Source organism: Ceratotherium simum, chromosome 1, assembly GCF_057802395.1.
Source record: "Ceratotherium simum simum isolate JZ-2026a chromosome 1, ASM5780239v1, whole genome shotgun sequence".
In the NCBI taxonomy this organism is placed as follows: Eukaryota; Metazoa; Chordata; class Mammalia; order Perissodactyla; family Rhinocerotidae; genus Ceratotherium; species Ceratotherium simum.
The window spans coordinates 98,356,579-98,369,916 of NC_141900.1; the positions used below are offsets into that span (position 1 = coordinate 98,356,579).

Consider the following 13,338-nt stretch of genomic DNA (forward strand, 5'->3'; position numbering starts at 1 on the left):
TTTGCAACAACACGGATGGACCTTGAGGGTTTTATGCTTAGTGAAATATGTCAGAGGGAGAAAGTCAAACACTGTATGATTTCACTCACATGTGGAAGATAAGAACAAAAAGAAACAAACACATAGACAGAGATTATATTGGCGGTTACCAGAGGGAAAAGGGGAGGGAGAAGGGTGAAAGGGATGATAGGGCACATGTGTACGGTGAAGGATGGTAATTAGTCTTTGAGTGGTGAACATGATGTAGTTTACAGAGAAATCAAATTATAATGATGTACACCAGAAATTTATATAGTGTTAGAAACCAATGTTACCACAAAAAAAAGAGAAAATATTGCTAAAAATTTAAGATGATTTAAAAAAAAGTTTTACTAGGAATTTAAAAAGATACTCCATTCCCTGCTCCTCAACCTTTTGGCATTTTTTCAACAGATTGATTATAAGTTGAATTGTTGTCATCTTATGTTGTTTTTTTTTTGTGGGTAAGACAAACCAGAGATCTGTAATATTTAGGTAACAGGAGATTTATTCTGACTTTTAAAGATTGTTTTAAACATTTTTCTGGATAAAATTATCATTGCTTTGTTTTAAATTTTAGGATGTTTAGAGCTCCATCATTAATTGTGTGTTACAAGAGAGAAATTATCACCAATGGGAAACTGATTCTTTCCTTGCTGAATCACCTCTGATCATGTGTGGCAATACCTTCTAGTCAACCATGAGTTCTGAATACATTCCTCAGTTTTCCCAAGAGAATATCCTTAGACTTGATTATGTAGAAAGATATGTGTTTGAGATCCTGAACGTTTGACATTTTGGCCAGTCATTTGTCACCAATGCAGGTCTGAGAGGGAAACATGCAGAGTGATGTCCATGTGACTCACACATGGTCCGGTCCTGCTCATCAGGGCTGTGGGCATCATTACTCTGACTTTGGTTCAAGTCTCCATGTGAATTCCCCACCCTATAGAGCTGGGATGGACCATGTGTGAGTCACAGGGGTGACATTTGCACCTCTGGCCTAAGGCCTATCTGTCCCATGGGCAGAGTGAATTTGTAACTTACAACTTCCCCTCCCCACTTTTCTCACTGATTGCAGAAAAGCTTAGACATATAGTTGTACATTTTAGCAAGGAAATAGGCTTTCTTGGCATAAGTTTTGTGCACTGCCCTGACTTCTGATTTAATCCTCCTTTCTAATTCATATATGCAGGTACATATTTATATTTTTACCATTTAATTTTCTGTAGCATGTATGCATCTCTAAGTTGTTTCACATGTTTAAGAATAAGTCAGAGACCAAAAATAGAGTCCAGAGATAAAATCTCATTACTCTATTACCTCAAAAGATAGTGGTGTATGTTGTGGTCCTTCCACCAGCTCCCTTACACGTGAGTGCACGCACACATGCACATGCACACATACATATGCACACACAGACGTTATGTAGGAGAGCATGCTCCATTCATTGCCCACCATCTGCAGAGTAAGGCCCTCTGTGACAAAGTCACGTACTAAAGTTTTGATTCAGAACTCCTCATCAGAACTCGACTCAGAGCAGCCTTCATGTCCTTGTTCCTCAAACTGTAGATGAGCGGATTCAACATGGGAGTCACCACAGCATAAAACAGCACCACCACCTTGTCCTGCTCGGTTAAGGCTGTAGAGCTGGGCTGCATGTGGGTAACCAGGGCCATCCCATAAGACATGGAGACCACAGTGAGGTGGGAGGCACAGGTCCCAAAGGCTTTGCGGCGTCCCCCAGTGGAGCGGATCCGCAGGATGGTGGCCACAATGTGGGCGTAGGACAGGGAGACCAGGCAGCAGGGCACCAGCAGCACCACCACGGTGGAGACCACTATGACCACCTGGTTGAGGGTGACATCCACACAGGCCAATCTGACCAGTGCCAGTGTCTCACAGGACACATGGTTCACCACGTGGTGCCCACAGGTGGGCAGACGCATGGTGACTGCCGTCTCCACAGCAGAATTAGCCAGGCCCGTGAGCCAAGAGACTGCTGCCAGTGCTGCACAGCTCCTAGGACCCATCATTGCCATGTAGTGCAAGGGATCACAGACTGCCACATAACGGTCATAGGCCATTGCTGCCAGCAGCAGGAACTCAGTCCCTCCCAGAGCCAGTGAGAAGAAGAGCTGGGTTGCACATCGGGTGAAGGAGATGGTCTTCTTCTCCAAGAGGAAGTGCACCAGCATCTGGGGGACCCCACTGGAGGTGTAACAAATGTCCAGCACTGCCAGGTTGCAGAGGAAGAAGTACATGGGCAGGTGCAGTCGTGCATCCAGCCTGATCAGGAGGACAATGAGGCCGTTGCCCAGTAAGGTCAGCAGATAGGTGGCCCCAAACAGGACAAAGAGTCCAGCCTGGATCTGCCTGTCACTGGAGAGCCCCATGAGGACAAACTCACTCACCCAGGTCAGATTGTCCTTCATGGAGGTGATGGGTCAGGCTATTGGAGGAGGAACAGAGTCAAGGAGTGACAAGTGATTGTCTTACTTTAGAAGTCTGGGATTAAGCCCTGGGCTAGGACTGAGGCTGGAATTGACACACTTCCAGAGGTTCCTTAGCCTAGGGGATCAGGGAGAATGCAATGGATGTTGGAGAAAGGGACATTTCGGTTCTCAGACTAGACAGGGAGAATCTCAAGGATAAAATCCCTGTTCTGGTCATTCTTTTATGTCTAGGATCCAGCACAGTTACAGTTATAGAGGAGATAAGCTATCAGTGCAGAAAGAAAGACAGGGAAATAAAGTGGTAGAGAAAGAGGGAGAAAAAAGGATAGAAGAAAGAAAAAAAAGAAAGTAAAAGATAAAAAAAAACTAAGGAAGGAAGGTAGAAAACGGAAAAGAAGTGAAGGACAGTGGAGGACAGGGAGCACAAGAAGGATTCCTCTTTGCGGGGTAGGGGTAAAGCAGGGATAAAGTATTATAGTCGGACACTGGCGACCAAGAAGGGTACCCTGGTTCCTCAGTGTTGTTCCTAAGGGGCTGGATTCTGTTTCTCTTCATGTTTCTTCTTGGGTGCAGTCTGGGTCACTGCCTAGAAAGCAATCCTCTCATGTCATTCTCATTGTGCCCATAGGTCGGATGATGCTTCAGTCCTTTAAACCAATATCTACTAAGTCCTTGCTCTGTGCAGGGACTGTGCTGGACATTAGATACCTGTCTGTGAATCAGGAAGACTGAAGCACAAGTTCTGCTTTCTTTATTCTTATAATGTAATCAGGGGCACATTAATAATTATAAAAAATTAATTATGTATAATTGTGCTAAGAGCTATGAAGGAGAAGAACAGGGTTATCAGTTGGATAACTAAATTTGCAGCTGTAATTAAATTACCACTGCGGTAATGCCTTCCTTCTCAATAATGTGCAATATATATCATAAGTTGCAGGCATATATTCAGATGTTTAAATAAATGATTAACAAAATAATGTAATGAGAGCATTTGAAAACCGATGATACTCACATGTTACTACTGTGTATGAGGTGACTGAAATCCACTGAATCCATTAAGAGGCAGTGAATTCCCCTTTCTCAGCTAAGATTGTTCTTGGTTATTTCCCTTCCAACATGTCGACCACCCTCTATAAAAATAGAATTAAATGTCATCAGTTTTTCTTTCTTTTTCTTTTTTTTGTGAGGAGATCAGCCCTGTGCTAACATCTGCCAATCCTCCTCTTTTTTTGCCGAGGAAGATTGGCCCTTGGCTAACATCTGTGCCCATCTTCCTCCACTTTATATGGGACGCCACCACAGCATGGCTTGACAAGCAGTGCGTTGGTGCCCGCCTGGGATGCAAACTGGCGAACCCAATGGAGCGCGCGCACCTAACCGCTTGTGCCACCGGGTGGGCCCCCAGTTTTTCTTAATAGAATTGTAATCTCAAGGTATATTTCCTACTCTTAAAATAATTAGTAAGTGAATTAACTCATTTATTAAAAATATTTATTGAGTATGAGTCACTATGCTTTCAACCAACTTCTAGGAAATATTACCTTTCAATATTACTAATTTGTGTTAGGAAATCAGCAGTGTCTCATGAACAAATAAAACATTAAAAATAATTGGATCTTGTGAGAATCAAATGAGACAGCTGAAAAAAGGACAAATGCAATAATACATCAGTGCTCAGAAAACCAGAATGGAGCCCCAGACTCAAATATGACAGAATTGAAAACATCATCAAATTCAGATGTCTTCCGGCTGGGAACGCTGGCCTGGGCTTTCATTGGTGGAGGGAGAGAGCACAGAAGCTGGATGGAGCTGGCGATTCTTGCTTTCCACTCAGCCCTGGTCCTGCAGTGGCCAGAAGCTGTCATTACAGAGACTGCTGAGAATAGAAATGGGCCTTAGGTTCTCAGGGTTGGAGATGGGTTCTAGGGCCAGAGTGCTGTAGCTGGTGGCTGGGGTTTTGAGCACCGCCCCAGGGAGCCTGTGGCCACACACAGAGCCTGGTTCTTGCATCAGCAGAGGAAGTAACTCAGCTCTGATCTACTAGAATCTGGAGGCTGCTACAGCATCCAGAATCCTCACTTTCAGAGTCATGGTCATGGATCCAGATTCCCTCCAGAAGGGCCCTGTTACTCTATAAGAGAAAAAAAATCTTAGAAATGAAATGAACCATAGAGATAATGTATTCCATCCATTTCATTTTATAGACAAGGAAACCAAAGAGCTTTTTTCAAATAATTTTTTTTTTTTGATGAGAAAAATTTACCCAGAGCTAACATCTGTTGCCAATCTTCCTCTTTTTGCTTGAGGAAGATTGTCGCTGAGCTAACATCTGTGCCAATCTTCCTCTATTTTGTATGTGGGATGCTGTCACAGCATGGCTTGATGAGCAGTCTGTAGGTCTGGCCCAGGATCCGAACACCAGAACCCTCGGCTGCCGAAGGGGAGAGCACGAAATTAACCACTGCACCACTGAGCTGGCCGCCTCAAATAAATTTTTGGTGCTATTTTTAGATGATGATAAACTATTTTTATTAACAGATAGCCTCGTCTTCTGATCTTTGGAATAATTAGAGAATTGCATTCCATTTTGCTCAATTTAGTGAATATTTACTGAGCACTGAGAGTGTCTGGTCCAGTGGCAGATGCTGGGGTTAACAGGGATCAATACAGCCTGGTCTCCCTGTCCAGGAACAGCCTGGCAGGAAGACAGAGAGGGTGAGTCATCATGATCTTATTAAAGTTTTCAGAAGAAACTAGATATCAAGTCCGATAACTGGAGACATAGAGTTGGACTATATAAATATCCACCCAGATATGTAAAAATAATAAGTAGAAGCAAAGAAACAGCCAGTGCATTTGCTTCCTGAGAAAGTAGATGTGGTTTAAGGTGTATGTAGATTGGTAGTAAGGAGAACTTGGTTTTAACCTGCATCAATAAATCCTCCAGGTATCATTGTAAGTCACTGCCTTTTTGAGCTATAGATTCTTCACTCTACAGAAGGAGCAAGTTAGGTAAGCAGTAAGATTTCTCCCAGCATTAAAGATCTGCAATAAATGAATATATGTAAGCTGTAGTTTAAAGCAGTATAAAAAGAAATAAGAAATTCTTCATTCTTTGATCACTGTCAGTATGCATAGCTAGTGTGACTGTTGGCAATTAGATATTATTGGTTACTGGGTTTGGGGACCAAAGCATTCATATCACACATAACTGTTTGAGGAGGTTCCAATGAATGGGACCAGGTTGACTTGAAAACTAGAGGCTAAAGAAATAAGGAAGGACCCATACGAATACAGCTGAAAGCATTGTAGCCTCTGGTACATGAGCTATTTTCCAAATTCAGTCCCAGATCATTCCTAGAGTGAGATGATCGCTAAATTGTCCATGAGACCAGGGACCAAACCTGCCTTAGTTCCAGAGGGATTATGCTTCTTCATGATTGAGAATATTTACCATTCTCTTTTTCAAGGAAAGATGGAGTCTATGTTTATCTTTGGTTTTCCTACCAAGCCCAGCCCTTCTCCATTCCTTATTCTTCTCTCTAACATAATACAGATGACTTAAGGACCAAAAAGGAGCCTTATCTCTTTGACTTCCACTCTTTAGTTCTTTGAGTGTATGTCTGTATACACTGAGCACTTCAGTTTGTACTGTTGATTGGACATCTGACCAAGACCCAGGACTCTTTTGAATGGCTTGAAAACAGTGAGTTGCATCATCTAGGTCATGGGAAGAATCAAAGAGCCTCCAACTATAACCAGTGAGAAAAACACAGTGGAGGATCCCAGGGCAGTCCTGGCTGCTCCCAGGGATTTGGACTCTATCCTCTCACCACTTCCTCTTAACCTTCCCTGTGGGAGACTCACCCAGGCTGAATGCTCATCTCATGCACAGAACTCATTTTGGATGGGGGACAGCACATCTCTCAGGAAGTCCTTGAAGCAGTTGTCCTTCTTCTTCCTGGGGATGCAGGTTTCACTTTGTCAGTCTTAGGTGATAACTTTTCAGAACCTAAGAATCCCCAGAGGGCAATTACTTGCTCTTGGTGTGTTCCTTTACTAATTCTTCCTCCCTTCTTACTCAGCTACTTCTCCACAACCACAGCTCCCCACTCTTCTAAGTTCCCTAGGGGATAAACATTCTGAAAAGTTTTATCTCAACTTTTAATTGTTCTTCTAGTTCCCAGGCTCATGAGCCCTTCCCTGACTCTTTTGAGTCTTTCACTGCCCTTCAAGACTATGGCATTGTTGGGGACTTTTGGCAGGAGTCAGGAGACAGGAATATTTTCTCCTCTGACCAATGGGAAAGATTGAGATTAATTGAGAAGGAGAACAGGAATTAAAATCTCAGAGCCTGATCTCCTTCCTAAGGGAAGAAGATGAATGCACTTTCTTCCCTCATTCCACACATGTAGTTTTAGTAACTAGGGAGTGGAGAGTAAGGATTGCACAGTAGAAACATCATATCCATAGCCAGGAGGCCATTGAGAAGTCCCAAGTTCACAGATATTAAAAGATTTCTATAGGCTCCCTGGTGGTCTCCATATCACATTACTTTTGAGTTTTGTTTCCTTCACATATTTTCTTACCACCAGGAGCTTTTCCACCTTTCACTAAGCTTGATCTCTCAGTTCTTGATCATGTTCCAGAAAGTTTTAATCTCTTCACTGGAATTACTACAGTAAACAAAGAAAAGAATGAGTCAGGATGGAGAGTTATTCCCAATATTTACCTCCCCGTCTATGGTAAGAGAACGTGGGCCTTTGGTAAGATGGAAGAGACCTTGTTAGCGAGTAATCTACTAGAATTTTATGTAATTGTTGGCCAATATCAGCAAAGTAACTGTTTAATTATCTTGAAAATTTGTGACCTTAATGATAATGGACTGGGAATGGTAGTTTCACGTCCTGCTCTTCCCTTTGTGCAGGACTTGTAGAATCTGAGATTCAGCTCTGCTCCTTATACCCTTCATCTAGGCCCAGGTCTCAAAGGACCTGAAGCTCTCCCAACTTCAAAGTCCATTGAAAGCCAAAACTCATGGATTCTTCTGACTGAGTGGGAGAGGTAAAGATTCCAACTGAGAAGAAGATAGAGGTAAAAAGAAGTCTGAGGGCACCATAAGGGAGAAGAGAAAGAGAAAGTAAAACCTGAGAGGTGGGACTACCGACGTACATCAAAGGTGCACTTGGTGTGAACTCATCTAGGTGACTCAAGGGTAGAGGAAATGAACTGTGGTGTACCGTCTTCCAGATGACGTAGTGTGTGATAATCTGATAAAAATATTTCCTTAATTAAGGAAGAGTCAAGGAAGGGTTCATTAGCCTGGGAACTAGAATTCCTGATAAAAGAAAATTGTATCTTTCCTACTTTTCCAAACACAGATGATATGTAACTTGATGAAAAAGGTAGGTTAGAAAATTGTAGGTTCAGAATGATCCTAAATGGTAAAAAATAATATACATACAGTTGCATGTATATAAAGATAGAAATATAGAAAAAGAACTGAAAGGATGATCAATGGGTTATCTCTGGTAATAGGTTTATAAATATTTTTTTCCTCCTTTTGTTCATCTATATTTTGAAAAATGTCTACAATAACCATGTATTAGTTTTGAATATGAATCCAATGTGAATACATATGAATCCAAATGAAATTTTAAAAATTATTGTTGATGTAGATATATCACATTAAGATAGGGATGCTGGGAAGTCAACTCGCTGGCTTACTGTCCAGCACTACTGATTGGACTCTGAGAAATGCGGGTTAGTGTTGAGGGCTGGAGGGAAGGTATAATTAAAATTCTGCTTCATTAGGGCCAGCCCAGTGGCATAGTGGTTGAGTTCGCGAGCTCCACTGCTGTGGCCCAGGGTTTGCAGGTTTGGATCCTGGACGTGCACTGACGCACCACGTGTCAAGCCATGCTGTGGCGAAGTCCCATATAAAGTAGAGGAAGATGGGCACAGATGTTAGCCCAGGGCCAATCTTCCTCAGCAAAAAGAGGAGGATTGGCATCGGATGTTAGCTCAGGGCTAATCTTCCTCACACACACACAAAAAATTCTGCCTCAGCAAAGTAGATATGACAAGAGGTATTGAATCATTTATACCATGAAAGGTAAATCTGTAATATCCTATGGTGGCAAACACTCTGGACTGGGGGCAGGATAATTGGTGTCTGCTCTGGCTTTGGTATAAATAGATCTATGACTCTGGGCATGTCATTTAACCTCCTTGGGTCTCAGTTTTCTCATTTGTGAAACAGACGTTCCGTCAGACCTCTAGGATCCTGCAGCTCTGGGAGTCTATGTTTTCCAGTGAGGACATTGCAGTATTCCCCTTTCATCCTAGATACCGAGGTCTGATATGGAGTCAGACTATGGTAGGTTCCAAACTGTGGTCTTGAGGAGATAGGGGTAATTCTCTCCTTTGAGCCTGATCCACACCAGGAGTTTCACGGACAGAACCAATGTGTTATGAACAATTTGGATCCCCAGCCCTTGGTGAAAATTCACTCCTGCAGTGTGTGTGCAGCCCCAGGCCTGCTGCTTGCTTGGGTCTTTCTCTTTATTCCTTCAGAATTGCCCTGCCAGCACCCACTTCCCCATCCCTACTTCTCTACCCTAATATCTCCTTGCCACAAGACTTTCCTGTTACTAGGAATAGTTTAGTTCACTCCTAAGGAACTACTACGTCTGGTTCTCAGTTATGCACCTTCCCTTTTCACTTCTTTCTACTTTTTTATTTTTTGTTTTTTTACCATAAATGACGTTTTTCTACCTTTCCCCAAGGAAATGTCAAAAGGCACCTTCTAGAAAGCAGGTTACCTGGACTGATGACCTCTATTCTTGACCTCAGCTTCAATAGCCTTGGATACAACTCATCACTAATTGGCTCTGTAATGAGAGGGTCTGAATACTGCTCTGCTTCCTACTTCTACGCACTAGGAAAAATTTAAAATGCTATTTCTGTGCTTCAGTCTTCTCTCTGTGCCTAATGAACTATGTGACTTGCAGGAATCCACTTAAGTGGTGCTGGTGGGTATGAGAAAGAAAGACTTGGCAACTAGTTGTTACTAAGTACTAAATGCCTTATAAGAATCATCTCCTTGAAACTTTATATAATTTCCTTATTATGGATTAAAATTGGACAAGTGCAATACAGCCTATTTCTGGAAAAAAAGTCATTCTTTAATAGATTACTAGCACACACATGGAGTCCAGATAATCTTTACTTCAAGATCCATCTTGCCTATGTGATGGGGTAACAACTTTAAATACACTCTTCATGGATGTTCAGTGAAAATGTAGCTTCTTTCTTTTTATAGTGATCTTACCTGTGTCTACATCCTGATGGGTAATATAGAAAAGGGAATAAAGCAGACAATATAATATGCCAGTTAAAAATGTCTTAGTCTCCTACAATATAAAAAATCTCCTGAGACTTAAAATAATCTTTCCAGGTAAATATTTAATTAATTCAAAGTTTAACCTTTGAGCAGAATGTTTTATTTCTTTCTCTCCTTTCTCAATGTGGCTTCTGGGTATAAGAGAAACACTGAAACTATGGGATAACATGGAATTTGGGACTAGGGTATAGAATCCATCTTGTTTCATGCTAGTCCTGGTGCTGGTCTCTGCAGTTGAGCAGTCATCCTCGTCTGTGCATATACACATGGCTGGTTTCTGTTGAGATATGGTCGATCTGGGTCTAGCCTGTGGCATCCACTGTTGAAAACTGTGGCTGAGGGACTCACGGTTGTTTGTGTCTTGGTTTAGTCAGGGCTCAGTGGCAATCCTTTTTTTGAAATGGTCCACATGATGGGTTTTCAATGTGATTCCCCCAAACACACACAATCACACACACACACATGTATCACCTCCAAGTACTGACTATGATTCCGTTTGGGGCCTTGGCTTAGAAAGTCTACTTTGTAGCCCTTTTTCTCCACCAAGCTGATCCTTCATTGGCAGGTTGTCTGGTAGAACTTTCAGCTTCCTTCTGCACTTCTCATCTGAGGCATGCAGGAGCTTGAGCCATACATCCCATATTCTTTTTTTTTTTTTTTTTTTTTTGCTGGAAAAGAATCGCTCTGAGCTAAAAACTGTTGCCAATTTTCCTCTCTTTTGTTTTTTCTCCCCACAGCCCCGGTACATAGTTGTATATTTTACTTGTGAGTCCTTCTTTTTCTTCTGTATGAGCCACTGCCACAGCATGGCTACTGACAGACGAGTGGTGTGATTCCAAGCCTGGGAACTGAACCTGGGCCACTGAATCAGAGCACGCCGAACTGTAACTGCTAGGCCATCAGGAATGGCTCACACATCCCATGTTCTAGGAGCCAGCAGCATGTCTCACATTGGCCTATCTGGCACGCTGCTCCACTGTTGCAGCTCTGTTTTCCCTCAAGCTCTTTGGAGTTTCTGGGCCCCCTTGAGCAATAGTCTTTTGCCAGGTCTCCAAATGGGCATCAGGAGAGCTTTTCTACTTTGGCCCTCTCCTCATCCTGTCTCTTCTCTGTCCTCAGGGACTCCATCCCTCAGAGGGGTGGTCAGGCCTCATATATTTGCCTGTTGCTGCTCTTACTTTTCTCTTCCTCTATTTCTCCTCACACCTCCGCCACAAAGGTTTACCTCCCCTAGGGAATTCAGGGACTTCCTCTATACCATATCCTGAGTTCCCTGTGCTCCTAGTTTATCAAAATCTCAGTGTTCAAATCTAAAGTCTGTGGGTTTTGGTTTAGGTGTCTCAGGACAACTAGAAATTTGGAATTAATAAAGACAAAACTACATTGATCTAATATTCCCGAAGTATTATCTGTTAGACCTACTATTCCCCACACAGTGTCCATCTTGCATAGGGAATCAGGCATCTCTTCTCTCCACTATTCAGCTCATCACACCTGCCCCCAGTGGACAGGTTGGGTCTTCATTTTCAACACCATGAATTTCCATTGAGGAGATTCTTCTAGCTCCTCTCCCCATTGGCTCCTTCACTCCCTGAGCTCCATTTGTAGCCCAACCCTGATCTAGCCTTCAGCTTCTTCCTCTTGGCCTTTGTCCTGGGTTGCCAGTCATTCAGGTCTATTCCATTCTTCCAGGGATGGAAGTGACTGGGGCTGTGGATCCATGTGGGTAGAGGAAATGAAGGAACGCAGCCACCACAGGTCAGACATGGGACCAAGCAGCTACCTGACAATCAGATACTGATCACTAAGTATAACGCATGTGAAATATTTTGCTAAAAGAGACAGTTGATTCTTTTTGAGAGGCCCTTCTCAGTTCCCCTAGCTTAGTGTGGGTTTGGGGCTAAAAGGGGTCTGAGTATGTGCCATGTCCTAGGTAACAAGGAGAAGAAAATATTATTCTGTCAAATTCAGAACAATATGTGAGGTTGGCACAGACTTGGCCAGAGCTAGACAATTGGTGAAGAACCAGCTGAGATGAAAATCGAGATATGTCTCATGTCAAACTTTATTCTCCTTTCACTATACCATGCTGCCTCCACTGTTCTTTCCTTTCTGAAATGAAGTGTTTGCAAATGGAAGAACGCAGAGGTCTCTTTATGATCTGATTTTCTGAAATTCTTTACACAGGTGTTAGCAGAAGGGGAAGCAGAATCTTTCTGCTCCAGGATCATTTATATACCCCAGTTAAGAAAACGCTGTCTCTTAATACCCAAAAGGAGTATTAAGAAAAGAGTTCTGGCTGGGGGTTTCCTGCTACTCTTAGATACAATTGGCTTTCTGGCCTTTAGATAAGGAAGCTGATTTGCTTTTTTCTTTATAGTTTTCTGACTCACTGTGATAGGCTACATAATGACTGCCCCACATATATCCACATCCTAATCCCTGTGAATTTTACTTTATATGGCAAAAGAGACTTTTCAGATGTGATTAAGTTAAGGCTTTTGAGATGAGGAGATTATCCTGGGTTATCCAGGTGGGCCCACTGTAGTCACAACGCTCCCTATAAGAGGGAGGCAGGAAGATCAAGTCAGAAAAAAGGAGATGTGGTGACAGAAGCAAGAGTTTGGAGTGATGTGAGGAAGGAGTCACAAGCCAAGGACTGCAGGTTGCCGCTGAAAGCTAGAAAAGGGTTTTCCTTTGAAGCCTCCAAAAGAAATAAACCCTACCAACACCCTGACCTGAGCCTGGTAAAATTGATTTTGGACTTCTGACCTCCAGAAGTATAAGAGAATAAATTTCTGTTCTTTTAAGCCACCAAATCCGAAGTAACTTGTTAACAGCCCCAACAGGAAACAAATACAAATTCTAATCTCTTCCCTTACTCTCTATCCCCAGGTTCCCCCAGCACTAATACATAGTTAATGATGCAGATGCTTTGTTCTCCGTACCTTGCCTTGTCTTGCATCTGACTTCCTTCTCTCACTCCATCTCTGTCCCTCAGCCCGTGGACTCTGTTGTTGGAGTTGCCCGATCATCAGCATTCCCAGAGGATAATGCAAATGAAAAATCATGCCTTTTCGCAGAATAAGTGATTCCCCTGCCAGTTTTGTATTCCATGATGAGGGGCATCACTTGCCAGCTCAATTTAGAGGGGCCTTCCATGTGGTGAGTGTGGGACTATCTGTGCTGAGCCTCTTGACTCCCTTGGGCCTGAGCTGGGCTGTCTCATGACACAATTCACAGCAGCCAATGACTTATTGACTGTCCAAGTCAAAGGGGCGTTCTACGCTATGATAGTTTCTTAAATATCTGTCACTGAATACTAGAAGATCTTCACACTCAACTGCTCCTTCCTATTTCTCCAAAGGCTCTGAAACTTGTATAAAAGGATAATAAAATGGATTGTGTCTCAGTTTTGTCTTTGTGTGAGAACAAGCAGATCAATGGCTCATACCC

General features: G+C 42.7%; 1 protein-coding gene across 1 annotated transcript; it reads right to left on the reverse strand.

Moving 5' to 3' along the window:
- Positions 1–1,514: 1,514 nt before the first annotated feature.
- LOC101396375 (olfactory receptor 2F1-like) lies at positions 1,515–2,453 on the reverse strand. Its single transcript, XM_004430802.1, has one exon. The coding sequence runs from the start codon at positions 2,451–2,453 to the stop codon at positions 1,515–1,517; it is 939 nt and encodes a 312-aa protein (XP_004430859.1).
- Between the last annotated feature and the right edge of the window lie 10,885 nt (positions 2,454–13,338).